Source organism: Myotis myotis, unplaced genomic scaffold (genome assembly GCF_014108235.1).
Source record: "Myotis myotis isolate mMyoMyo1 unplaced genomic scaffold, mMyoMyo1.p scaffold_m19_p_4, whole genome shotgun sequence".
Classification (NCBI taxonomy): Eukaryota; Metazoa; Chordata; class Mammalia; order Chiroptera; family Vespertilionidae; genus Myotis; species Myotis myotis.
The window spans coordinates 23172015-23198991 of NW_023416346.1; the positions used below are offsets into that span (position 1 = coordinate 23172015).

Consider the following 26977-nt stretch of genomic DNA (forward strand, 5'->3'; position numbering starts at 1 on the left):
AGGGAGGAAAAAAAAGAAAAACGGGAACTTAGTCAAGGTAAAAGAAAATCTTTTTCCTTTATAGGGTGTCCACCATTAACCTCTGAAGAACTGTACTCTACCTTGATGGATTTGTTATTCCCAGTCTCAACCCCTCCCACCTTCTTTCTCTATTATAACTGTTAGGTCAGTTAATTGGCTGATTAAGAATACCCTAGAATTTTTATGAACTGGCAATTAGAATCAGATCCAAGGCATATAGGATCCTTTCTGATTGAGAGTGTCACTTGAGTTACAAAGATTAATAAAGTCAAGTTGATTTAAATTCTGGTTTGGATCATTTAGCCTTCTTTTATAGGTATTTTAGAATCATCCATAGCTTTAATATCATCTCAGTTGCTTTCAAACCAAACTGCACTCATTTGAGAGCAGCAATTATTTAGTCTCTAAATAAGAAAAAAAAAAGTACATCTGGCAATATTTTATATGTACAAACCCCAGAGGTGTTTCCATCTGTGATTATAGCAATTCTCATATTTTATTCACAACATTCTTATTTTCTTTCTATCCAGGTCCATTCCAATAGAAGATTCAAGCTCTCCATTCAAAAAGCCCACAGGAGTATGCTATATGTCATGCTTTAATCCCCCTGGCCTAGTTAAATTCTCTCACATTCTCTTTCCATTTATAGGCAAGGCAAATGCTCCCTTGCAATCCAAAACCAGTTTGTGTTATAAGAAAATGGGATATTTGCATTAAAATTATGACCCAGCGAAACAGAATTGGGCATATCAATAATAACATGGACAAACAGCTGCAGAATGTATATATGGTATTGGGAGGGCAGGCCTAGAAAAATCCAATAGTGAAACCTAATATTTTTAGATAAAGCCCAAGTCAAAATTCTGACCAGGGACTGAAATGTGTGACCTTGGGTTAGTAACTTAGCCTGTGTAAACCTTGTTTTTTTTTTTTCATCTGTAAAATGAGGATAATAACAGAAGCCATCTCATAGGTTTAATGGGAAAATTAAGAGATAACACATGACACATAGTAAGTGTTCAATAAATAACAGTATTATTGGCATAACTGTCTCTCCTCTTCCCATTTTCTGGCTGGTTGAGTAAACCAAGAGGCTTAAGGGAATGTTTGCTCTTCTGTAGATAAATTCTGAGAACATGGGAAAACCTATAAGACAAGAAATCAAAGATCAAAATAATATAAGTGAGTGAAGGATAGAAAGAGTTTGATCACTGAAAACCCAGGGTTGGGAAAATGTAATATTCCTAACAATGTAACACTCCTAGGTCTAAGTTAGGTTGATAGGACTGGGGAGGCCACGGGCCTGTCCAACTGCTGAAGTCTTCCAGTTATTCACAGAACCTGCTACACCTTTGGAGTGAGGCACATGGAAAATCACACCAGAAAATTCAGTATCCTATGGTCATACAGGTTAAAAGCATGGACTATGAAGCCAAACTACTTGGATTTTAATCTCTGCTGTTACTAGATGTTTGACTAACTTAGGCAATGTAGTACCTCTCTGTGACTCAATTTCCTTCTCTATAAAATATGAGATAGTATTAGGTTCTAATTTAAAATCCATGTTATAAAAATTGTTTAATATTTTTTAAAATCTTAGAAGAGTGACAGACAAAAATGAGTTTTATAGGTTTTTGTAAATAAAATCTGTAATGTACTGTAATTCACTTTGCCCTCATGTCACTGGCATCCTGGCCTCCAACTGGCAAATGTTTAAGAGACATGGTGATGTATTTGATCCTTGTACCAGCTTTTCAAGGTGGAAATCAGATGACCAAAGGCCAGAAAGGGAGGTCAGATATGGAGCCAAGAGTCCAAAAGCCAGTACTCACTTTCCTCGTTTTCTGATTTCATACCCCACTGACACACAGTAACATGTATCCATCATCTTTATTAGTCCTTTAAAGTGAGATGAAAAAGACAGGGAGCAGGTCTAGCAGGTCTTCCCCAAAATTGGAAAGGTAGTGAAGTATATCTTTGAACCTTAATTTTCTGCGAGCTCCCCCTCATCTCAGAAGTTGCTTTCTCCATTCCCTCCCACAAGCTAATGTTAAACCCAGTCCTTTAAAAAATACAAATATAAATACAGAATGTTAACTTGGAAGGTCCATGTCCAACTTTTATGCCCTCATAAAGATGAGGTCACTGATGCCCATATAAGGGAAGTGACTTTAGTGAAATAATCAAATTCATTTATTTTCCAGTCTCTTCAGATTTTGCATCAAGTTGCATTTAGAAAAGGACAATGAACCACTCTCATTGGAACATTTGCCATTTGGATTCTTTGTAGTTTGGCATGCCTTCTAAGAGTTCAAGCCAAATGACACTTCATGAGTTCTGATGTACTGTTTGCATGGGGCATTCCAATGCAAATCAAGTGTCTTGGTCAAAATATCTTGGTCTTGTTCTTTTCCGAGATTTGCATCACTAATATATGCAAGTGCCATATAGTCCAAGGGCATCTGAAGGATAAAACTACATAAGAAACATTGCCCTTTAACAGTTCTGTTTTCTCAAAGGAAATTCAGTTTACTATGGCAAATTTCCCCAAAGTAAGATTTTTATCCCAATTGTGAACCTGAAGGATTGTTAATCACATAACCAACAAATAAGTGCTGTGGATGATGTGTAGTAGCATGGAAGAAAAGGACAGGTAGAATTTAGAGATTAAAAAACAGATTGTGCATGATGACTATAGTTGATAATTGTATAATTGAAATTTGTTCAGATAGTAGAACTTAAATGTTCTCCCACACATGAAAAGGTAAAAATGTTTGGTTATGATGTGTTAAATAACTCGATGAAGGAGGAATTCTTTCACAGTGTATAGTATCTCAAATCATCCGGTTGTACACTTTCAATATCTTACACTTTTATTTGTCAATTATACCTCAATGAAGCTGGGGTATGGGAGAAAGATACTGATGAATCTAGCCTTCCCTTCATTTTATATATGAAGAAACTCAAGTCCAGGAAGGCAAGCCACAAAGCTAGTTAGGACTAGATCAAGGTTGAGAATCCAGTCTCCTGTATTTTGCCCTGCACAATGTTGTGCACAAATTTCAGTATATGTGTAAGTCCTTCAGCAATAAATATATGACTTGAAGTGAGGTGAATCATGTTATCACAGGACATATTATTGGGATTTAGTCTAACTTAAAATCACAGTCTCCTCTGTGTTAAACATGTTGCTTTCTTTTTGTGGACAGAAAAATATTATGATTTCAGTAAAACCTTCTCAGGAATTCTGAGTATGGGAGATGGTTGTTGCTAGAGAATGGTAATAATAGGTCAAAATAGCATGCAAATCCTCTATATGTCAGAACAAAAACTCCCTAGAAATATTTACTCAGCACTCTACCTTTTATCATTTGAAAATGCTTGATAATATTCAATTAAAAGGGGGCTGTTTTTAGATAACCGTACTGCATTTTGAAGAATCCACTCTTATAGCATTTTAATAGTACACTTCTCTCCCTAATTTTCTTAGTTATCTGCTGATATTTATTTGCCAATGAAAATCATACATTAACATTGCAGTTTGGAAGAAAATGAGTAGCATTTCTTGCTATGTTATAGGTCAATAGTTACAGCTGAAGTTTCATTTCTCTCCCATTAAAATTGCTTATTTGCCTCATCTTGATGTGTATCAAATGGTAATAAGATACGGAATATATAAGGTTGTGACCCATACCAGTAGGTTTTGCTGTTTCTAGGGTTTTCTTGTTAATTGGTTGCATTGTATGTCAGATCAGATTCTTCCATGCCATTGTTTTAAGGCTGGTGATCCTTCAGAGCATCATTGTAAAGAGAACTAAAAGGAGTTTCACCAAAATAAGGTTAGAAGTGAAATTTCCTAAAGGCAGAACAATGGTTTTTGGTTTTATGGTTTGGAAAATTAAAGTGCATTCCATTTTGTGAAACCCCTTGAGTATGAAAAATGTTCTTTTACCAGGAAAAAGGTGTGTGGCGGGGGGAACTACTCAATTTGTAATTCTCCACTGATTTTAGAGGTTTCAGGTTAGAACACAATTCTGGAAATAGAAACTAATATGAAAAAATTATTCTAGCTTATGTCAAATAATGAACTGCCCTATGGAGCTATGTATACTTGACTTCACCTAATAAATGTCCACCTCAGCTGTTGGTTGTAAATCAATGGCATATTTGTTTTCTGATTTGAATAATCCCCCTCTAATTTATTATTAGGTTGGATTTTTGTTCATTTAATTTCTTAATAGAAAGCTAGTCATCATATCCTTATCTCTGAGCATTTGAAGGATAGGACTTGGGAAATGCAAAAAAGGAACAGGGGCAAAGTATGGACACTGGCCAGGAAGTCAAAAGACCTTGGTTGAATCCAGCTCTATCACTTACTAGCCAAAGGACAGTGGCCAAGTTAGCATATCTTTCTGAGCCTCGGTTTTCTTACCTGTAATAATATCAGATAAAGAAAATCTATATATATAAAAGCCTAAGTGACCATTATGACTGGACAACCGGACAACCTGATGACTGGCCGGTAGCTATAATGTGCACTGACCACCAGGGGACAGATGCTCAATGCAGGAACTGCTCCCTGGTGGTCAGTGCACTCCCACAGCCAAATTCCCGTGGCCAGCCAACCTCCTCCTCAGCTTACTATAAGTAAATTTTTGGAAAAATCAGTACATAGCATAAGAATCACAATCACTGTTTTTTGTTTTCTCTTGTATTAACAAAAATACAAGAGACTTTATTAATACAAAGTCTTTAAGTACAAAGACTCTTCCAATGAAGTCACCTAGAGATCATTTCACCCACTTGTTTGGCCACCAGTCTCTTGTCTTTTTCTTCAGCAATGGTAAGGTGGATACCCTTTCCACGGGGAAGAAAAATCCATGGTTTGTTACTTTTGCAAAAAATGAAAATGTTAGGGAACCATGTAGCAAAGCTGTTGCCATTGGCATCTTTCCCATGAACCACATCAAAAGAACCAGAGTATCTCTCTATTGATGATTACACCAGTTCTTCCAACGGTTATCTCCCTTGGTCACCATTCTTAGGTTACCAGTGTCAAATTTGATGAAATCAGTAATTTTTCCAATCTCCAAATCTGAATGGTGTCATTCACCTTGATGAGGGGAGTAGCGGATGGTGCAAACATCATGGGTCACCAGATGAAGGATTCCTTTTATACCCACAAAGATCTGTCTCACTTTGCACAACTTGCACTTGGCCTCCTCAGGTATAATCTGATGAACAGCAAAGTGACCCTTGGTGTCACAGATCAAATGAAAATTCTCTCCTATCTTGTGAATACTGATGACATCCATAAAACCAACAGTATAGTTTATATCAGTTTTGACCTTGCCATCAATCTTAATAAACTGCTACATGTAGATCTTCTTTACTTAATCTCCTGTTAGGGCATACTTATGTCTGTTCCTTAGGAAAATTATGAGAGGGAGACATTCGCTCAGCTTGTGGGGACTGGCAGTTGGATGGGGAGCAACACACTGGTCAGTTTATCCAGAATCCAATGCTTTTGTGCTGCAACAGGCTTCAGATGCTTCCTAGGACCATGAACCATTGCTGCACTAGGCATGGAAAGAGCAATAATACACTAAGTGAAATAAGCCAGTCAGAGAAAGATAAATATCACATGATCTGATGGAATATAATGAACAACATAAACTGATGAACAAAAGCAGATCCAGAGACAGAGAAGTATCAATCAGACCATCAAACTGCAGAGGGAAGGTAGGGGAGGGTGGGGGTAAGGGAGAGAGATCAACCATAGGACTTGTATGCATGCATATAAGCCTAACCAACGGACACAGACACCAGGGGCGTGAGGGCATGAGTGGAGGAGGTGGGGGGCAATGGGGCGATAAGGGCATATATTAATACCTTAATCAATAAAGAAATTTTAAAAAAGAAAGAGCCATAATCCTTTTTCTTGAAGCAAAGTGGTTGATGATCTCAGATATTGCAACAGGGATTCCCATTTTAGATATACCTGAGTATAGCCATGTTGTTAAATCCCTTGAAAGAAGTCAGTGTACTTGAGTTATCATAAGCTTCCATCCCAATTGGAAACTAGGTCCATCTAAGACAATGTTGTCCAATACAGGAGCCACTGGCCACCTGACTGACACTATACTTTCTGTCCAGAAGACAAAACAGGCTTGTTAAGCAAATGAAATGGGCCAAGACTGAATTGAGATATAATGTAAATATAAAACATACACCAAATTTAAAATACTTAATATGAGATTTAAAAAATAATATAAAATATTTCATTAGTAATTTTTATATTAATTGGATATTAAAATGAAAATATTTGGATATATTGGGTTAATTAAAATATATTATTAATCCTTGGCTGGTTTGGCTCAGTGATTGAGCGTTGACCTATGAACCAGGAGGTCACAGTTCGATTCCAGGTCAGGGCACATGCCGGATTGCAGGCTCGATTCCCAGTGGGGGGCATGCAGGAGGCAGCTGGTGTATGATTCTCTCTCATCATTGATGTTTCTATCTCTCTCTCCCTCTCCCTTCCTCTCTGAAATCAATAATATACATATATATGTTAATGAAATTAATTAATATTTTTTCTTTTTCTAATGTGGCTACATAAAAATTTAGAATTATATATGAAGCTTGTGTTATATTTTCATTGGCCACTACTAAAATTGGAACCACCTTTTATCAAAAATAGAAAAGAGCTCTGCTGGCATGGCTCGATGATTCTCTCTCATCATTGATGTTTCTATTTCTCCCTCGCCCTTCCTCTCTGAAATCAATAAAATATATATGTTATTGAAATTAATTCACCTTTTTCTTTTTCTAATGTGGTTACTTAAAAATTTTGAATTACAAATGGAGCTTGTGTTATATTTTCATTGGACAGTACTAAAATTGGAACCGCCTTTTATTAAAAATAGAAAAGAGTTCTGCTGGCATGGCTCAGTGGTTTCATGCCTACCTATGAACCAGGAAGTCATGGTTCCATTTCTGGTCAGGGCACATGCCCAGGTTGCAGGCTCAATCCCTAGTAGGGGGCGTGCAGGAGGCAGCCGATGAATAATTCTCTCTTATCATTGATGTTTCTCTCTTTCTCCCTCTCGCTTCCTCTCTGAAATCAATAAAAATAAAAAATAAAAATAATTTTAATTAAAAAATAGAAAAGAATCTATCCTTAAAACAATCTAAACCCTAATAATTCATATATATAGCATCTCCTCTTGAGTCAAATGGGACCCCTAAAACCAAAGGGCTATGTCACAAAGCACTGTTAAAAGCCCACAACTTCGTCTATGAAATATCTGAGTCACTATCCAAGCCAAAAATAGGAGTTCTGGATAAAGGACTTCCAAGCAGAGAAGAGAATTCTAAAAATTTCAAGAGTTACAAGTAAATTTTTAAAAAGGCATTCTTGAAGTTCCTGAAAAATAAACCCTCAGTATTGACCAACTTAACTTGTACTGACAAGTTTGGTTGCCACAAGAAACTAAAATAAACTCCAAATGTTTTGCATGAGGTAGCACAGTGCCTTCCATCCTAACAATGTTTGCTGAATTGAATTGAATTTTGTAGAGGTTGTCTAATTGGATTTGATCTCTTTTCAAACTGAAGTCAATGAACCAGGGTATGTCCATACACAACACTAAAGCTCTCCACTGAGTCTATTAACATGTATTGAGGGTAGACACCATGCTGTCTTGGCCATTTTATAGTGACTACTGGATCTTTGCTGAAGCTCTAGTGGTTACAGGGCAGAATGGAGGTATCAACTTGAACTTGTTTGTAATAAATACCTTATTATATCCATGTTTTCACCTAAAGCAGGAGGGCTCCTATAGCATGACCCCGAGGATGGTATCATAACAGAGCCTCTGACTATCACACACACCTGCAATAGTTAAATTTGATCATTCATGAAGATGTGGGTTCTATGTATAAGGCACATATACCATCTGAAATTGGAGTAGTAAAAAAAGACTTTAAGGAATAAGATCTTATTAATTAACTAGATGAGGGGGAAATCCTTTCATAATATATATAATACATAAAATCATTATGTTGTATACTTTAAATATCTTACAATTGTAGTTTCTAGTTGTACTTCAATTTAAAAAGAAATAAGTAGAAACAATTTTTAAGCAAAGGGAACGTAAACTTCTGGAAGATTTGTGCACCAGGCCTCTAGTTGCAAATAACTCCACTTAAAACATGAAAAGCCCAAAATGATATAAACAAGTCTATTCAGTTAATTCAGTGAAATATAAAAAGAAAAACATGAAACCCAGCCATTTGACATTATGGAAACAGACTAAGCAGTTGACTGATCAATCTGTTTTCAACACGTGTGTGGATATCCTGAATGCACACTTAGTCTGTGGCTATTGCCTTAAAAGAGACAAAGATCTGATCAGATAAAGTGGAGATGGTTACTGTGACCCAGCAACCTCTGTTCAAACTTTATCCATATTGGGACACTCTTACACTGGGTTATTTTGAATGAGACCCATATCTATTTATGTATTTTCCTAGTTTTCTTTATTACCTCCTTGTGCACCATTGAGCCATTTTTGAGGAGATAAGCCATTATTACAATGTTGTCAAGTTCCTGATCATTTTCTAGTTCAAATCCTTGTTCATGCTGTTTGCTAAGTACTTGTTCCCTGTGACAGCTTTCAGCCAAACAGAATACACTGAATGCTGCATTCCAAACCATTCTGTCCTGCTGGGCTCCAAGTGAAACAAGCTCTTCAAACTCCATCATGTGAACTTTACACAAGGAACAATCTCCCTCGGACAATTCCATTCAAAGATACTATCCATGAAACTGGGACTCAGCAAAGGGGTGACATTACAGGATTCCCCCTCTGGACAGGGTCATGGCCACCAAAGTTGTATTTAAGAGGCTCCCACATGGTTTGGCACATGATTTTCATAATGAGCTAACATTTCCCCCAAACTTCCCCATTAGCTTCCAATTTAGCATATTCACACTTAAACACACAAAGTCAGGTACCTATGTCAAGAAAGGCTGGAATTTCAAGAAGTAAAGTCTGAGAGACTTGCAGGCAGGGTTTGTATTAGGGGTAGGAGAGTAAATGCAAGACATACTATAAAATAAATATGGCACATAATACATATGTGTTTTTTTGGCAATATATTAGGAATCATAGACACACAAAGTATTATATGCAACCAAGAGGCCAGAGTAGCAAAAAAAGAGGAGGGGTGGTAGGAAGATGGAAGAAAAAAGACAACAAAAAAGTGAGAAAAGTTAAGCGAAGTAGATTTCTATTAAATGTCTTAAGGAATCCAAGATGGTGGTGGATTAGGTAAAATTTACACTCACCTCGCTCCAGTACCAAACTGGAATTACAACTAAAATATAGAACAGTGAATCTGAATAACCACTGAAGACCACCTGAACACAAGTCTTATAACCAATGATTTACAGAAGAAGCCACATCAAGAATGGTAGGAGTGGTAGAGACATAAAAGGGGCTGGCCCAGGGGTGGGCAAACTTTTTGACTCGAGGGCCACAATGGGTCTTAAACTGGACCGGAGGGCCGGAACAAAAGCATGGATGGAGTGTTTGTGTGAACTAATATAAATTCAAAGTAAACATCATTACATAAAAGGGTACTGTCTTTTTTTTTTTTTAGTTTTATTCATTTCAAACGGGTCGGATCCGGCCCGGGGGCCGTAGTTTGCCCACGGCTGGCGCTGGCCCCACACTCACGTGCTGTGGCTGAGAATCCAGAAGCATCTCAGATTCAAAATCTTCCCCTGAGGAACTTGGGGTCTCAACCCCATGCAGGGTTCTCCAGCCCAGAACGTCAGAGCTGGAAAGAGGAACCCACATAATATCTGGTTGTGAAAAGCAACAGGGATTCTGTCTGCCAAGGAGAGATGGGACTCTGCTAGAAACCCAAGCACCCTGTTAAAGGGCCAGTGCACAAAATCTCATTCACAGCCATTAACCTGGGATCCAATGAAGGGTGGACAGCTCTAAGTGGAATAAACTCATGTGAAGACAAACTGGGTAGTGTGGTTCCAGGTAGAGAGTTGAAGGACAACCACCAGGGTCCCTGTGCTGAGTCCATTTCCCACAGTGTGCACAGACACCATCTTTCTTAAGTACCAGAACACATATGATATCCTCCATATGATATCAGTCTGGGGAAATGCAATAGTCCACCCACCAGACTCCTAGTCACCCCACCCTGCTGAACTCAAGCACTACAAAGTAGTCAGCTGCCTGAACTCCTAGTGTAGAGGTCCAGGCAGACTCAGGGGGAGTTAGTAACTAAGTTGTGTGATTCTGGGGCAGGGGCAATTCTCCCCTTCTTGCAAGCCTGGCTGGCACAGTGCCCCACAATAGATCCACTAGTCCCATGTTCCCAACATCTGGCAGAGCACTTGAAGTCCAGCCAAAATGGGGGGGGGGGACTGTGTTGTGTGGCTCTAGGACAGAAATCCATTTTCCCTCAAAAGCCAGACTGGTGCAGAACTCTCCCTTCACATTAAATTTTGGTCTGTGTGAGCCTGATGAACTCTACTAGCCTCATCCTGATGGTTCCCTAAGACCCTACCCCACCACAAAAATATGAGGGCACTCAGTTTCCATTGGTATACCCTGGGACTTTTGCTGAGTAGCCTCAGAACTAGCACTGGCAACAACTTTGAATCTATATCAATCTGGTGAACACCATTTGCCCCTACACAGTGAGTCACTGAGAACCCACCTCAAACAACTCACATACCAAGAGAGGCTTTTTCAATGACTAACCCTAACAGGCAGCTGGCAGGTGGAGGCAGGCAAAAGGGATCTTGGAGTGCCTTGGGTGTTTTGGTAACCTGCTCCTGGGCTTGGTGCTAGTGGAAGCCAGGCTTGGCGCACACCTTGGCCTTCCCACGCATACTAACTGTGGACTACTTCCAGAAGCAACAAACCTGGCAGCGGACTTCATAACATACCAGAGCAGGACCAATTAGCTCAACAAGCAGCATAACCAAAAAGAAATTTTGGCAGGCACCAGACCCTGATAAGGCAAATTCCATTTCAGGTGGTCAGTACCTGCACAGCAGCTCATACACTGTGGTTGGGGTCAGTCCTCACAATCAGCCAGCCTAAGGGTATTGCCCACACACAGAGGGGCAAACTGCAATCAATGGTATAAAACTAGGAAGCAATTACAGATATATGACTGAAAAATGCACAAACACACAGAGGCTAAATAACATGTGGTTAAACAATAAATGGGATAACAATGAGATCAAGGGGGGGGGGGGAAGTACCTTGAGACAAATGGAAATGGAAACATAACAACCCAAAATGTGTGAAACACAGTGAAAGCAGTCCTCAGAGAAAAATTCATCATATTGAAGACATAACTCTAGAAATAAAATCTCAAATAAACAATCTAACATTAAACTTAAAGAAACTAAAAATAGAGCTACAGTCAAAGCCCAAAGTGACTTGAAGGAAACAATTATAAAGACCAGAGAGAAAATAAACCAGAGTTTTTAAAACAATAAAAAAGATTGATGAAACCAAGAACTGTTTTATCTTATTTATTACATTGATTGGGGTGATATTGGTCAACATGAACATAGAGGTTTTATGGGTGGATTTCTATTACAAAAACTATACATTGCACCATGTGCCCACCACCCAAAGTCAAATCTTCTCCTGTCACCTCATATTAGGACCCCTTTTCCTCCAATTTCCTTCCCTCTGGCAACCACCACTCTGCTGACTGTAAGAACTGGTTTTTTAAAAAAAGATAAACAAAATTGATAAAAACTTTAACCATACTCATCAAGAAAAGAACAGAGGATAAAAATAAATAAAATTAGAAATTAAAAAGAAGTAACAACTGACACCACAGAAATACAAAGAATTATAAGAAAATATTCTAAACAACTATATGCCAGAAATGGGACAATCTGGAAGAAATGGATAAATTTCTAGAAACACAATCTTCCAAAACTGAACCAAGAAGGAACAGAAAATCTGAACAGACCAATTACAACTAATGAAATCAAAGCAGTTATCGAAAATCTCCCAACAAACAAAAGTCCTGGACCAGATGGCTTCCCAGGTGAATTTTACCAAACATTCAAAAAAGAATTAACAGCTATCCTTCTCAAACTATTCCAGAAATTTAAGAGGAGTAAAGACTCTCAAGTTTATTTTAAAAGGCCAGCATTATTCTAATTCCAAAACCAGATAGAGACACTACAAAGAAAGAAAATTATAAAGCAATATCACTGATGAACATAGATACAAAAATCCTCCACAAAATATTAGCAAACCAAATCAGCAATACATTAAAAAGATCATACACCATGATCAGGTGGGATCTATTCTTGGGATTCTAGGTAGTTACACTTTCTGCAAATCAATTAATATAAAACAGCACATAAACAAAATAAAGGACAAAAATCATATGATCATATCAATAGCTATATAGAATACATTTAACAAAATCTACAACCATTTATGACAAAAACTCTCAGCAAAGTGGGAATATAGGGAACACACCTGAACATAATAAAGGCCATATCTGACAAATTCACAGCTAATGTCATACTCAATGGGGAAAAACTGTTTCCTATAAGATCAAAAAAAAAGATAGTTTCACTACTCTTATTCAACCTAGTTCTGGAAGTCCTAGCCACAGCAATCAGACAAGAAGAAGAAATAACAGGTACCCAAACAGGAAAGGAAGAAGTATAACTGTCATTATTTGCAGATGACATGATACTGTATATGTATATATAGAACCATAAAGATTTCATCGAAAAACGAAGAAGCAATAGAAAAGCAATTATCTACAAGGTAGCACCCATATGACTGCCAGCTGATTTCCTAGCAGAAACTGTGCAGACCACAAAGGAGGGACAAGAAATTTTCAAAGTGATAAATTGCAAGGACCTACAATGAAGATTACTCTACTCAGCAAAGCTATCATTTAGAATTGAAGGTCAGATAAAGAGCTTCAAAGACAAGTAAAAGCTAAAGGAGCTCATCACCACCAAACCAGTATTATATGAAATGTTGAAGGATATTCTTTAAGAAGAGGAAGAGGAAGAGAAAGAGGAAGAACAAGAACAAGAAATCAAAAATAGGAATAAAAAAATGGCAATAAATACATATCTATCAACAATTGAATTTAAAAATCAAAATAAACAACAAGGAATCTAAAGAACAAAATAAACTGATGAATAAAATAGAAGCAGAGGCATGGAAACATGGAACAGACGACGAATCTCATGGGGAGGGGGGCAGGAAGAGATTAACCAAATATCTTTTTTTAAAAAATATATTTTATTGATTTTTTACAGAGAGGAAGGGAGAGAGATAGAGAGCTAGAAACATCGATGAGAGAGAATCATCGATCAGCTGCCTCCTGCACATCTCCTACTGGGGATATGCCCGCAACCCAGGCACACGCCCTTGACCGGAATCGAACCTGGGACCTCTCAGTCCTCAGGCCGACGCTCTATCCACTGAGCCAAACCGGTTTCGGCACCAAATATCTTATATGCATTACTTGTGGACACAGGCAATAGGGTGGTGAAGGCCTGGGGTGGGGCAGGAACTTGGTGGAGGTAGCAATGAAGGGAAAAAAGAGGGACAACTGTAATACTCTCAACAATAAAGATTTTTTTAAAAAAAAAAAAGAAAAAGAAAAAACACTAGGACTGATAAATGAATTCTGTAAAGTAGCAGGACACAAAATTAATATTCAGAAATAAGTTGCATTTTTATACACCAATAATAAACTATCAGAAAGAGAAACTAAGAAGACAATCCCATTTACAATTGCATCCAAAAAATATGGAGGAGTACATTTAATCAAGGAGGAAAAAGAACGATACTCAGAAAGTTATAAGATGCTAACGAAAGAAATTGAAGAAGATACAAACAAATGGAAGCACAGACTGTGCTCATGTATAGGAAGAATTAATATAGTTAAAATGCCCATACAACCCAACTCAACTCCTATCAAAATACCAATAGCATATTTCACAGAAGTAGAAAAAAAATTTTAAAAATTTATATGGGACCACAAAAGTCCCTGATTAACCACAGCAATCTTGAGTAAAAAGAACATTGGAGAAATCTCGCTACCTGATAACAAACAATACTAAAAGGCCATAGTAAGGAAACATGCATGGTACTATCATAAAAACAAACATATAGATCAATGGAATAGAATATAGAGGCCAGAAATATACCCATGTTTATATGATCCATTAATATTTGACAAAGGAGGCAAGATCATACAATGAGATAAAGACAGTCTCTTCGATAAATGGTGTTGAGAAAGTTGGACAGATTCATGCAAAAAAATGAACTTACACCATCTTCTTATAGCATATACAAGAATAAACTCAAAATGATTAAAGATTTAAATGTAAAACTCAAAATCATAAAAATCCTAGGAGAAAACATAGGCAGTAAAATCTGAGACATTTCTCTTAGCAATATTTTTTTCTGATGTATCTCCTGAGGCAAGGGAAAACAAAGGAAAAAATAAACAAATAAGATTACATCAAACTAAAATGTTTTGCACAGCAAAGGAAATTATCAACAAAATGAAAAGACAACCCACTGAATAGAAGAAAATATTCACCAATGATAAGGGATTAATATCCAAAATTTATAAAGGACTCATACAACTCAAGAAAACACACACACACACAAAAGAATTAAAAGATGGGCAGTGGACCTGAATAGACACTTCCCCAGAGGACATACAGATTGCCAATAGACATGAAATGATGCTCAACATCACTAATCATCAGAAAAATGCAAATTAAAACCACAATGAATACACCTGAAATCTGTATAATTTTGTTAACCAGTGACACCCTAATAAATTAAATAAAAATGAAAAAATACAGCAAGATATCACCTCACACCTGTCTAAATGGCTATCACCAATAAATCAACAAGCAACAGGTATTGGTGAGGATATGGAGATAGAGGCACCCTCTTGCACTGTTAGTGGGAACACAGATTGGTGCAGCCACTGTGGAAAACAGTATGGAGGTTCCTCAAAAATTTTAAATGGAGCCCTGCCTGGGTGGCTCAGTTAGTTGGAGTGTCGTCCTGTACATCCAAAAGTGTTCATAGCAGTGTTATTTACAATAGCTAAGATCTGGAAACAGCCCAAGTGCCTATCAGCAGATGAGTGGATAAAAAAGCTGTGATACATTTAAGAGAAAGAACTCTTACCATTTGCAACAGCATGGATGGACCTGGAGAGTATTATGCTAAACAAAATAAGCCAGGCAGAGAAAAATAAATATCACATGATCTCACTCATATGTGGAATCTAATGAACAAAATAAACTGTTAAACAAAATAGATCCAGAGACATAGAAACATGGAACAGACTGGTGAATTCCACAGGGAAGGCGAGGGTCGGGGGTGGGGGAAAGAGATTAACCGGGGAACTTGAATGCATATAAGCATAGCCCATGGACACAGAAAATAGTGTGGTGAAGGCCTGGGAGGGCCCAGTGCAGGGTGGAGGGTGTCAATAGGATAAAAACAAAAGGGACATGTGTAATACTTTCAACAATAAAGATAAATAAATAAAAATAAAATAAAAGGTTGTAGGTTCAATTCCCAGTCAGGGCACATAGGTTTTGGTTTCGATCCCCAGCCATTGGTCTGGGTATGTATGGGAGACAACCGATTGAGATTTCCCTCTTCTCTCTCTCTCTCTCTCAACATATCCTCAGGTGAGGATAAAATAATTAAAAATAGAACTACCAGCCCTAACCAGTTTGGCTTAGTGGATAGAGCATCGGCCTGTGGACTGAAAGGTCCCAGGTTCAATTCTGGTCAAGGGCATGTACCTTGGTTGCGGGCACATCCCCAGTAGGGAGTGTGCAGGAGGCAGCTGATCGATGTTTCTCTCTCATCGATGTTTCTAACTCTCTATCCCTCTCCCTCTCTCTCTGTTAAAAAAATCAATAAAATATATATTTTTTTAAAAAATAGAACTACCATATAACCCAGCATTTCTACTTCTGGGTATATATCCAAGGAAACCCAAACAATAAAACAAAAGAACATATGCACCCCTCTGGTTATTGTAGCATTATTTACATCTAGAGGCCCAGTTCATGAAATTCTTGCACTGGCAGGTGAGGGGTGTCCCTTAGCCCGGCCTGCGCCCTCTCACAGTCTGGAACCCCTCGCTCCTTACCACTCACCTGCTTGCTGCTCCTTACCTCTCGGCTCATTACTCCTTAGTGCTGCTGTGGAGGTGGGAGAGGCTCCTGCCACCACTGCTGCACTCACCAGCCGTGAGTCCAGCTTCTGGCTGAGCGGTGCTCTCCCTGTGGGAGCGACAGGATATTCTGCTGTTTGGTCAATTTGCATATTACGCTTTTATTATATAGGATAGCCAAGCTATGGAAGCAACCCAAGTGCCCAGTAATAGAAAAATGGGTATAAAAGGGAAGGTACAAAACAAGTCAGTCAGCAAAAGACAAATATCATATGCTTTCACTTATATGTGGAATCTAAAAGAAAATATAAATGAACAAACAAAACAGAAATAGACTCGTAGATACAGAGAGCAGACTGCTGGATGCCAAATGGAAGGGCAAAAAAGGTGAAGGAATTGAGAAGTACAGGTTGGTAGTTACAAAATATTCATGGGGATGTAAAGTACAGCATAGGGAATATAGTCAATAATAGCATAATAACTATGTATGGTGCTTGGTGGATACTGGAAATATCAGGGAGAACACTGTGAAGTGTTTGTGTAATCCCACTATACTGTACAACTGAAACTGAAATACAAAATAATGTCAAATGTAAAAAAAAAAAAAAAAGACTAAGATATTCTGCAGCTGGAATTGAAGGCTTTCTCAGCAGAACACACAACTGGCCGTGCTTCCTACCTGGTATGTTTTGAGGTGTGGGAGGGAGTGAGTGAGCAAAGGTTTTCCAGAGAAAATCCTGTTGAAGTAAACATCTCCACAATGCTGGCTAACCAAATATCAATGTCCTCAGAAAAAAAATCATCCTGCAGGGATATCCCATGCTATCTGTGCTCCAGTGTCTCACTGTTGGACAGCGAGGCAGCCTGCCAGACCAATCTTCCTAAAGTACAGATTGGGTGGTGTCACCCCAGTCCCAGGATAGAATAGAAAATACTAGGCCAGACGTTTGAACCCTCTATAGTCTATTTTCCCTGCTTTCCCGATCTCCCCTACCCAGCTCCTGTGATCCTCTGAACTCACTTTACCTGTTTTTCTCTCTCTCAAGTTTTGTTATGTTCTTTTTCTGCTGACATGCCACGTGCTCTCCCTTCCTACCCATTTTTCTAGGCACAGTTAAAATGCCACCTCCTTCAAAAGCTGTGATCTTCTTGGTAACAAGGGACTCTATCCTCTGAATTCCTTTGCACAGCACTTGGGTGCTTTTCATACAATCAAAAGTGCTTTCTTGACTACATTAATTTACCTTCCAAGCCAGGATGTGCTCTTTGAGGGTAAGGATTGCTTTTACTTTTTTATATCCCTTCTCAGTGCGTAGCACAGTGCCTCAATAACTACTTGTAGAATGACTCAATAGCAAGTTTTTATTCCACCAGGGAATTCACCCTTTTTTTTTTCTTTTTGTTGTATTATCGTAATGCACTGGTCAATTATAAATCTACTCCAAAGGCCATGCTAATGAAGCTGAAACAAGTCTCTGATATGAACCAAAAGGCAAGGTATTACTCATCTATCTGTGTTATGTGCTGGGTTTTCTGAGAGCTTAGGGAAATTTGGATGTTTTAGCTACCCCCACCGCTTCTATAACCTAACTCCCACCTCCTCCATTTCCATCCCATACTTTCTACCTTTTTCATCGCCTCCACTCCACCTTACCCCTATTCAGAACCACTTTAGCCTTTTATGTGTCCCTAGGAGTTTCACTTCCAAATCCTTTCCATTCTTACCCTCCTCCTGATTTTCTTTCATACAAGAGGAGATAGATCTTTCATTACTCCATTTGCAAGGTGCATCCCTCAGGCAAGTATGGGAACTCCAAGGCTACCCTAATATCCAGTGTGATGATCCTGTTTTCCTATGAGCTAAACACACAATTAATACAAGATATGGGATATTTAGGCAAGTTTCAATTATATAACAGTAGTTTCATGCTCAAACACAGATCCTACATTGTTTTTTAAGTTGATCTATTTTCCTCTTTTTTTCTAAAATATAATGGATTTTAATGTTTTATTGATTGTTATTTTTAGAGACGGGAGAACATTTATTAAGAACCTTTAGGAGAACCCAACTATGCTGATTAACTGAACGCTGTCTCCGTCCACACCTTTGGGAACCCCTGGAACTGCTGGGGCTGGACCCCAATACTATGGGAATTCCCAGCCAAGGCCTGGGAAAGAGAGAATCTGGGCATTGGGCTTCCAGAGGCTGGTTCTCCTGTCAGTAGCCTCCCTCTGAGGAGACAGAGGCCACCAGCATCCCATTCCCCTATCACATTTTGTGCTCACTGAGCAACCTTCAAGGTATAATTTTGGTCCCACACTATGAGGCTCATAGGGAGATAATGTGCCTTCAGGGTTTCAACCTGGTTTTGGTCCTCAGAGTAGAGCAGTAGATTTAGATGGAGGGAGTAGGGATTGGAAAGAAGGATGAGTAAAAATGCTTCAGATGGGGCTTCTAGGTTACAGAGAGCATCATTCCACTCCCACTCCTCTCCTGAGTCACTGAATGAATACCCTGTGAGTCATCATCAGGCAATGCCTTTGCAGATCACAAACAGTTTTAAAGAATTACTCTTTCCAACATGGAAGCATGGAACAGAGGGCGGAATCTCAGAGGGAAGGTGGGGGAGGGTGGGTGGGTGGGAGGTAATAATAATAAAAAAAAGAACCTTTATTTGCCAAGCATTGTGCTAGATACTTGAAATATGAATTTCATCTTGTCTTCACAATGACCTTTGGAGACCCACAGTTACATATTATAGATGAAAAGTTGAGGTCAATATATATTAAGTGGCCCTGGCCAGTGTGGGTCAGTTGTTTTGGCATCATCCAGTGCACAGAGGGTTGCAGGGAATCTGGTCAGGCCACATGCCTTGGGTTGGGAGCTCAATCCCTGGTAGGGGGCATGCAGGAGGCAGCCAATCTATGTTTGGTTCTTTCATCAATGCTTCTCTCTCTCTCCCTCTCTCTCTCTAAAATATCAATAAAAATATCTTAAAATAGATATTAAATGATTTGTCCAAAATTATGCTGTGAATTTGTGGGGCTAGTATTCTATTGTGGGTCCTTTTAATAAAAGCTTGTGCTCTTTTAGTTATATCATGCTGCAGCCTCAAATAAAACCCAGCTCATTCTGACTTCATCTTCCATTTCAAAATAGAGATCACAAAAAAGATGTAACCAAAAGACCTCGAATAGCTGCAGCAATCCTGAGAAAGAAGAATAAAGTAGGTGGGATCTCAATAACAGATATCAAGCTGTATTACAAAGCCACTGTTCTCAAAACAGCCTGGTACTGGCACAAGAGCAGACATATAGATCAATGGAATAGAATAGAGAGCCCAGAAATTGACTCAAACCACTATGTTCAATTAATATTCAACAAAGGAGGCATGAACACACAACGGAGTCAAGACAGTCTCTTCAATAAATGGTGTTGGGAAAATTGGACAGATACATGCAAAAAAATGAAACTAGACCACCAACTCACACCACACACAAAGATAAACTCAAAATGGATAAAGGACTTAAACATAAGACAGGAAACCATAAAAATATTAGAGGAATCCACAGGCAGCAAAATCTCAGACATATGCCGAAGCCATTTCTTCACTGATACTGCTCCTAGGGCAATGGAAACTAAAGAGAAAATAAACAAATGGGACTACATCAAAATAAAAAGCTTTTGCACAGCAAAGGAAGCCATCAACAAAACAACAAGAAAGCCCACTGTACAGAAGAACATATTCGCAAATGTTATCACTGATAAGGGTTTAATCTCCAACATTTACAGGGAACTTATGCAACTTAACAAAAGAAAGATAAACAACCCAATAAAAAATGGGCAACGGACCTAAATAGATACTTTTCGAAAGAAGACAGAAGGCCAAAAAACATATGAAAACATGTTCAAAGTCACTAATCATCCAAGAGATGCAAATCAAAACGACAATGAGGTACCATCTCCCACCTGTCAGAATGGCTATCATCAACAAATCAACAAACAAGTGCTGGCGAGGATGCAGATAAAGGAACCCTCGTGCACTGCTGGTGGAAATGCAGACTGGTGCAGCCCCTGTAGAGAACAGTATGGAGTTTCCTCAAAAAACTAAAAATGGAACTCCCATTTGACCCAGTGATCCCACTTCTAGGAATATATCCCAAGAAACTAGAAACACCAGTCAGAAAGGATATATCCACTCCTATGTTCATAGCAGCACAATTCACCATAGCTAAGATTTGGAAACAGCCTAAGTGCCCATCAGTAGATGAATGGAATAGAAAACTGTGGTACATCTACATGATGGAATACTATGCTGCAGTAAAAGGGAAGGAGTTCTTACCATTTGCAACAGCATGGATGGAACTGGAGAGCATTATGCTTAGTCAGTCAAAGAAAGATACATATCACATGATCTCACTCATTTGTGGAATATAATGAACAACATAAACTGATGAACAAAAACAGATCCAGAGACAAAGAAGCATTGATCAGACCGACAAACCTCAGAGGGAAGGTAGGGGAGGGTGGGGGTAAGGGGGAGAGACCAACCAAAGGACTTATATGCAAGCATATAGGCCTAACCAATGGACACAGACAACAAGGGTGTGAGGGCATGAGTGGGAGAGTGGGGGGGGGGGGCAATGGGGGGATAAGGACACATATGTAATAACTTAATCAATAAAAAAACTTTTAAAAAGATGTAACCTCAGAAAAAGGAAATTTTTACATTTCTAAGAAACAGGAAAGAGCCACCAGTGGGCCACCAAGAATGTCACTCTCATTGACCTCAGGATCGCAATTGTTGGCTTAAGTTTTTTGAAAAGATGATTGAAATGACTCACTATCAAGTATTACCTTCCCAACCATCATAGCACTGTGCAATGTGCTATTAAAAACAATTTTGTTTCCTACCTGAGGTACCTAAAAAAATAAAATAAATAAAACACCTCACAGTGTAATAGGTATTACTTGCACATTCTTTCTTGAAATTAGGTGTATGGTACAGTGGAGCAAAAATGGAAGACTCCAGATTTCACAAAGATGTCCAATTTTACATTTTGATAAGATGCAATTGAAATGGCCAAAACAGTTACAGCAAACAACCAAATAAACAATAAAGGATAAAAGTATCCTATAATTGCCCTGACCGGTTTGGCTCAGCGGATAGAGTGTCTGCCTGCGGACTGAAGGGTCCCAGGTTCGATTCTGGTCAAGGGCATGTACCTGGGTTGCGGGCACATCCCCAGTGGGGGGCGTGCAAGAGGCAGCTGAATCGATGTTTCTCTCTCATCGATGTTTCTAACTCTGTATCCCTCTCCCTTCCTCTCTGTAAAAAATCAATAAAATATATTTTTTTTAAAAAGTATTCTATAACCAAGTGAACACCTGTTACTCCTTCCCCTTTAAAGCTTTTAAATAAGGTCACATTTATTCATTCAACTAACATTTATTAAGCACCAACAATGCCCTAGGTAGGTGCTAAGGAACATAATAGAGAACAAGATAAACCAGGCTCCAACCCTGACCGGACATGGCTACTTTAAACAATGTTGCTAACTAGTTGTTTTCTGAGAGGATTATATTTTTGTGAAAGTCAGAGTCATATGAGGCTTCTTCTGGAATAGTTTTAAAGTTTCTTTATGGCAAATTTAATAGAAACTTTTTTTTAACTTCAAGAAAGAAATGATAGTCTTGAGTATCCTTTCAATGTTGAAAGTCGAGTTAATTTTCAAGCAATATGGTGGCTGGTGACCAAATAGCCGTTAGACCATTCGGTTGCGCTTGTGGGTGGGGAAATTTGTGATGACATCATCGCACTCGCCCGAGGTGCGTTTGCCGTTCCCCCCACTGGCCGGGTAGAGGGCCAGATCCTCTGAATTGCCTGAGCTCAAGTCTTCCTTGAGGGTGCTACTGTTTTGGAGATCACCGCTAGCGACATTGCTCGAAAAGGCACCAGCTTGAGACGGGGAGCTGGGTGGACCAGACTGCACGCTAATGCTCGCCATGGCGCCACTGAGTTCATGCAGGTTGATGGCCTCTTGAAAGGGCTGTAAGTTGAAGTCCAGCGACGAGCTGGATTCAGTGGCCATCTTGGGGCTATACGGTGGTAGAAGGTGGGGGGGCACGGGTGGAAGGTGGGGGGGCACTGGTGGAGGATCAGGGGCCACTTTGCCACACAGGAAACTAATCAGGTCTTCGCGGAGAATAGTGCTTTGGCCCTTCTTTGCCCAATCTAGCACATCTTTGATGCGGCGCTGGTAGCCAACCTGGACGCCCAGGTTGAAACTTCGTTGCTGGGCATCCCTGCTCTCTTTGTAGAGGCTGGTCAGAGCCATGGCTGCACTCTGGAAGGGGTCCCACATGGAAAGTTCTGACTGTGGGCACTCTGAACCCTTGTAGAGCTGGGCCACGGAGTTGGCGGAGATTTGGAAGAGGTGCCACAGCTTCTGCTGCTCGCTCTTGGGCCCCACCGCCTCCTCATCCCCCTTATCGTCTTCGTCGTCCTTGTCGTCTTGCAGCTCGGGAGGCAGCTGCTCAAAGTCCTCGACCTCCTCAGCTTCGTCCTCGCACTGAGGCCCCCTCTCACAGAACCAGTGCTCCCCTACCTTGGCTTCGTCCTTCTGCTGTTCTTCCATTCTCCTTTTGGCCGCTCACTCTGCCTACTGTTGCTCTTACACCGTCACTTTCACCGCCTTTGCAGAAGTCCCCACCTCCTGCTGGGAGCTCCTCTCCTTCCAGCCACCTCTCCTCGTGAGCAGGCGGAAGGGCCCCTGAGACCAACTGTTCTGGTGCGCAGCCTATGGTCTGTGTGCACGCCCCGCCCCGTCCCGCCCCGCTCTGCCTAGTGAGGCTACGCAAAGAAGAGCACTCTGTAGCAGTCTGCACCGCCAGGTTGCCCCCTTCTGGCCCGACCCCCCAGTCTGCTCTTAAGGCACCCACCCTCCTTCGCTCCTCCCCCCCCCCACACCCCAGCAATGAGCTGAGGCCTCGCTAAAGCCCCCACTGTTGCTACAGCCACAGCCTTGGTAGCCTGCTGCTGCACCCCCCCACACCACCCCACCCCACTTTACCCCACCCCCCCACCCCCCACCCCCACCCCACCCCACCCCCACCCCCGCAGCTCAGCCCCAACCTCCTCTCTGCGAGGCCTGCCGCACCAAAAACTCTGAGGGACGCTGGCTGGAGCGCTGGCCTCAACGCTGCGCTTGCCTACCGCTTGGCCCTCTTTTCACATATTTTTGAGACTTGTTGGCTTCATCCAATGAGCTGACCAAATTTTACATCTTATGTAGCCAGAGAGGATTATGGGGCAACTTCATGGTGTTGATCACATCCTGGGCGCCGATTTGGGAAGCGGGGGATAGAGTGGATGGGCAGGCCTCTGAATCCCGGCAATGCTCTCCACACAGTAGGCACCCCCCAGAAAAGTGTTTTCTGCGGATCGAAGCGGCATTTTGTAGAGGAAAAGGAAAAGATCAACCCATGAAACCTCTCCTTCCAGTCCCCCAACCCACTCCCCACACCATTCCCGCTCCTTGGACCTCAGTTACCCCAGGTGCCCAATGAGGTTGTTGGATTAGATCTCTGAAAAGCACTTCCAGTTGTGATTTAGAACTTTCGTGCTGTACCAGCAAAGCCCCCCTGCCGGACAAGTTGCACACTTATCAAATTCTAAGAGTTGCACTCAGAAATGGTATTGATTTTTTTCCTACAATATTTTTTGTGAGGGTTATTTTTGTCATTAAAATAATGGGTTAGGAGTTTTCTGTGTGGTCTACTTTCAACTATTTAAAATTCCAAGATGAAGAAAAGGGGGAAAGAAAATAGGAAAATGAAATCCCCAAAACAGAATTTTCTGCTCTAGTGTAAAATTCAGTACTTTTAGGAAAGAAAAAAAGAAAGCTTAACTAATTTCCTTCCAAGACCCTTAAAATTCTAGCTAGTTAAAACATCATAATAATACCAAAATTAAGCTACAACGGTATGTGATACTAAAATATTTTTCCTTAGGTTCAATAACAACCTCCTTCTAATGATGCGAACCCATTTTAGTGCTGACAATTCCAGAGCAAACTGTGTTAAGAGAAGAAAAATTATCACTGAGCAAAGAATAACATTAAAAATGGGAGGAAGTAAGATGAAATTATTTTTTAAATTAGGAAAAAAGTTAGAATTTCACAATTTTTGTTGTAGAATATTTGCTAAGTCTCCAGAAAGCCTTACAATTTAGATGAAGGAAGCTAAATCTTCTAGAAATTATTAGTATGTTTGTTTAATAATTTCCAAGTATGAGAATTAGTATCTAAAATGAAATTATCTAATAATTAACCTTTATCATCTTTCTTAAAAGAAATACATGTTTCTAAGTTAAATAGAAAAGGAGAAGGAGGAGGAGGAGAAGGAGGAGAAGGAGAAGGAGGAGGAGGACGAAGGGGGAAGGAGAAAGAGGAGGAGGAGGAGAAGGAGGAGGAAGAGGAGGAGGAGGAGGAGGAGAAGGAGGGATTGTACCCTTTCTCTGCAAACTCAGCTTTTTCACGATTCATTAAACCCTTTTTCCATATGTTTAATTGGACTCTTCTCATTTACATAAAGGAGGGATGAGGCAAAAGACCTAAGATCAGCCCAAAAGGAGAAATACATTTCTCATTCTCCTATGTTAAAAACATTGTAGAGGGAAACTATAAGAAGGCAGAATCCCCCCCGCCACCCCCCCCCCCCCCCCCACACACACACACATACCAGCCCTGAAATTGTTCATGGCCAAGGAGTTAACAGGTTTGCCAGAGCCTTGAAAATTGATTGTCCTGCACAAAATACCTCACAATTATTATCAGAAAATCATGTTTTTATTTTATCTTCTCTAAGTAAAAACTTGGACTGAAATGACTGAGTAGGACACCATACCCCATTTTCTCCCCCTCAGTTTTGATTGGGTTAAAAACCAAGAAGAAAGGCGCCACTGTTTTTGAAAGAGCACAACCTTCTGCTTGGGCTTGAGTTGTCTGGCTGGTATCCTCCATTCAGCTGGTTTCAGCACCTGATTAATTAGTTAATTAGTACTTAGAGCTGACTAGCCCTGGTCGGCAATTTTCATACCCTGCATGGTGAAATGTTGAATCTAGCACTGAAATTTCTGTCGTACACCCTAATTATTATCACCCCACTACATTTAAAACCATTGCACCAAATTATTATAATAGACAGAGCCAGACAACTGTGTGGGAATATGTTCTTTCTGAGAAATAATGGTAGACTTAATCAATGTTTTTCACTGTTGCCCTTAACACATTTAAATAAAATAATTGAAAGGGGGAAATTCTAACTCAATTAGCCTCCAAATTCTTCCATAGAGAAAATTATTTTATATGGGAGACAGTAGAAAAATCACACAAAAAATTTTTAATGTTTTCTCAGTTCCTAAGATGGTAAAATGTGTGTTTACATGATATCCAATCTGAGAGTAGTATTGTCCCTATGTAAGTCTAAAATGTTGCGAATAAAAAAAAAATGTTGCGAATAAAAAAAAAAAAGACCCCCCCCCAAAAAAAAGAATTTTAACTAGCTGTAAGGAAATGATACTCTGTGTGTTTTGAGTAGAGGACTTTTAATGTTTAAAAAGTACATACATGGTTTAGGAATGAGTTTTCTATGCGGGAAAAATATTCCTTGGTCTCTGCACCATTCTTCCATAAATCTATGTCATGGCTAAGGTTAAATATGTATCAACTAGGCAAAATAGTTTTAGAAAATAAGTTATGACACAAATCTAGAGGAGTCTAATTTTTGGCATTTCTCAATATACCATTACCAAAAAGGACTCCAGTATGTCAATGATTTTCAATATTATTGGTAGCTATTTTCACCTGAAACAATCCTTATATGCCAGTACTGGTTTCCCTGCAATTGTAAGAGCTAAATGGTACACAGAACTGGATACACAACCACACAGATCAGTAAATGGGTAGGACTGAAAGCAAAAGTAAACATCAACCTTAGGAAATGAAAGAAGTTAAAAGATAAGTGTTAAGGACCTTATTCATTTTGGAGAATAAAACAAGATTTAGTAGCTTTCCACTTAATTTAAATGAAAAGAATCACTACCTTACATATTGCAGTGATAATGTAATGGGGAAAGAAAACAAAAAAGTCTTTGTACAAATGACACCTCCTATAGTTGTTGTGAAGAAACTTTTCCCCTTGGTATCTGCTAACAAATTCTAATTAATGCTGCACATTCCTTTACTGAAATCATTTAATGCGTAACAAGGGGGGTAAAAAGAAATGCTGAATGCTCGTGATTGCCCTGTTAGAATTATGGGAGTGAAAGCCTGGGGCCCCAAACTTACTGTCTATTAAAGCCAAGCTTTGAAAAAGAAATGCAACCTACAAAAGCTGTCAATCTCCCTTGCCCCTAAAGCCTGGGTTCACATGGATTCAAGTGACAGCCCTCCTCCCCCATGCACAATACATCAATCTGTCTCTCCCACAAGCACCCACAGCCCATTGTGCTGACCGCAGGTGCCTATTATGGCACCCATGGCTGCCTCCCACAGCTCCGCCCCTGAGAAACAGGAACTGCAGACAATGGAGCCCTGTGGGAAGACAGAGGTTGGTGTTGGGAGGGATAGCAGACAGATGGTAAAGGGTATAGGGTAGTAAGGTAGTTTCAAAACAAATGTCAAACATTCA

General features: G+C 39.7%; 1 protein-coding gene and 1 pseudogene across 1 annotated transcript; both read right to left on the minus strand.

Annotated features, from left to right (window-relative positions):
- Nucleotides 1-4800: 4800 nt before the first annotated feature.
- Nucleotides 4801-5593, minus strand: LOC118654385 (annotated as a pseudogene).
- Nucleotides 5594-22050: 16457 nt separating this feature from the next.
- LOC118653765 (UPF0472 protein C16orf72) lies at nucleotides 22051-22923 on the minus strand. Its single transcript, XM_036304521.1, has one exon. The coding sequence runs from the start codon at nucleotides 22921-22923 to the stop codon at nucleotides 22051-22053; it is 873 nt and encodes a 290-aa protein (XP_036160414.1).
- Between the last annotated feature and the right edge of the window lie 4054 nt (nucleotides 22924-26977).

Excerpts from the sequence above, each read along its gene's own strand:
- LOC118653765 (XM_036304521.1), bottom strand. The coding sequence starts at position 22,923 with ATGGAAGAACAGCAGAAGGACGAAGCCAAGGTAGGGGAGCACTGGTTC.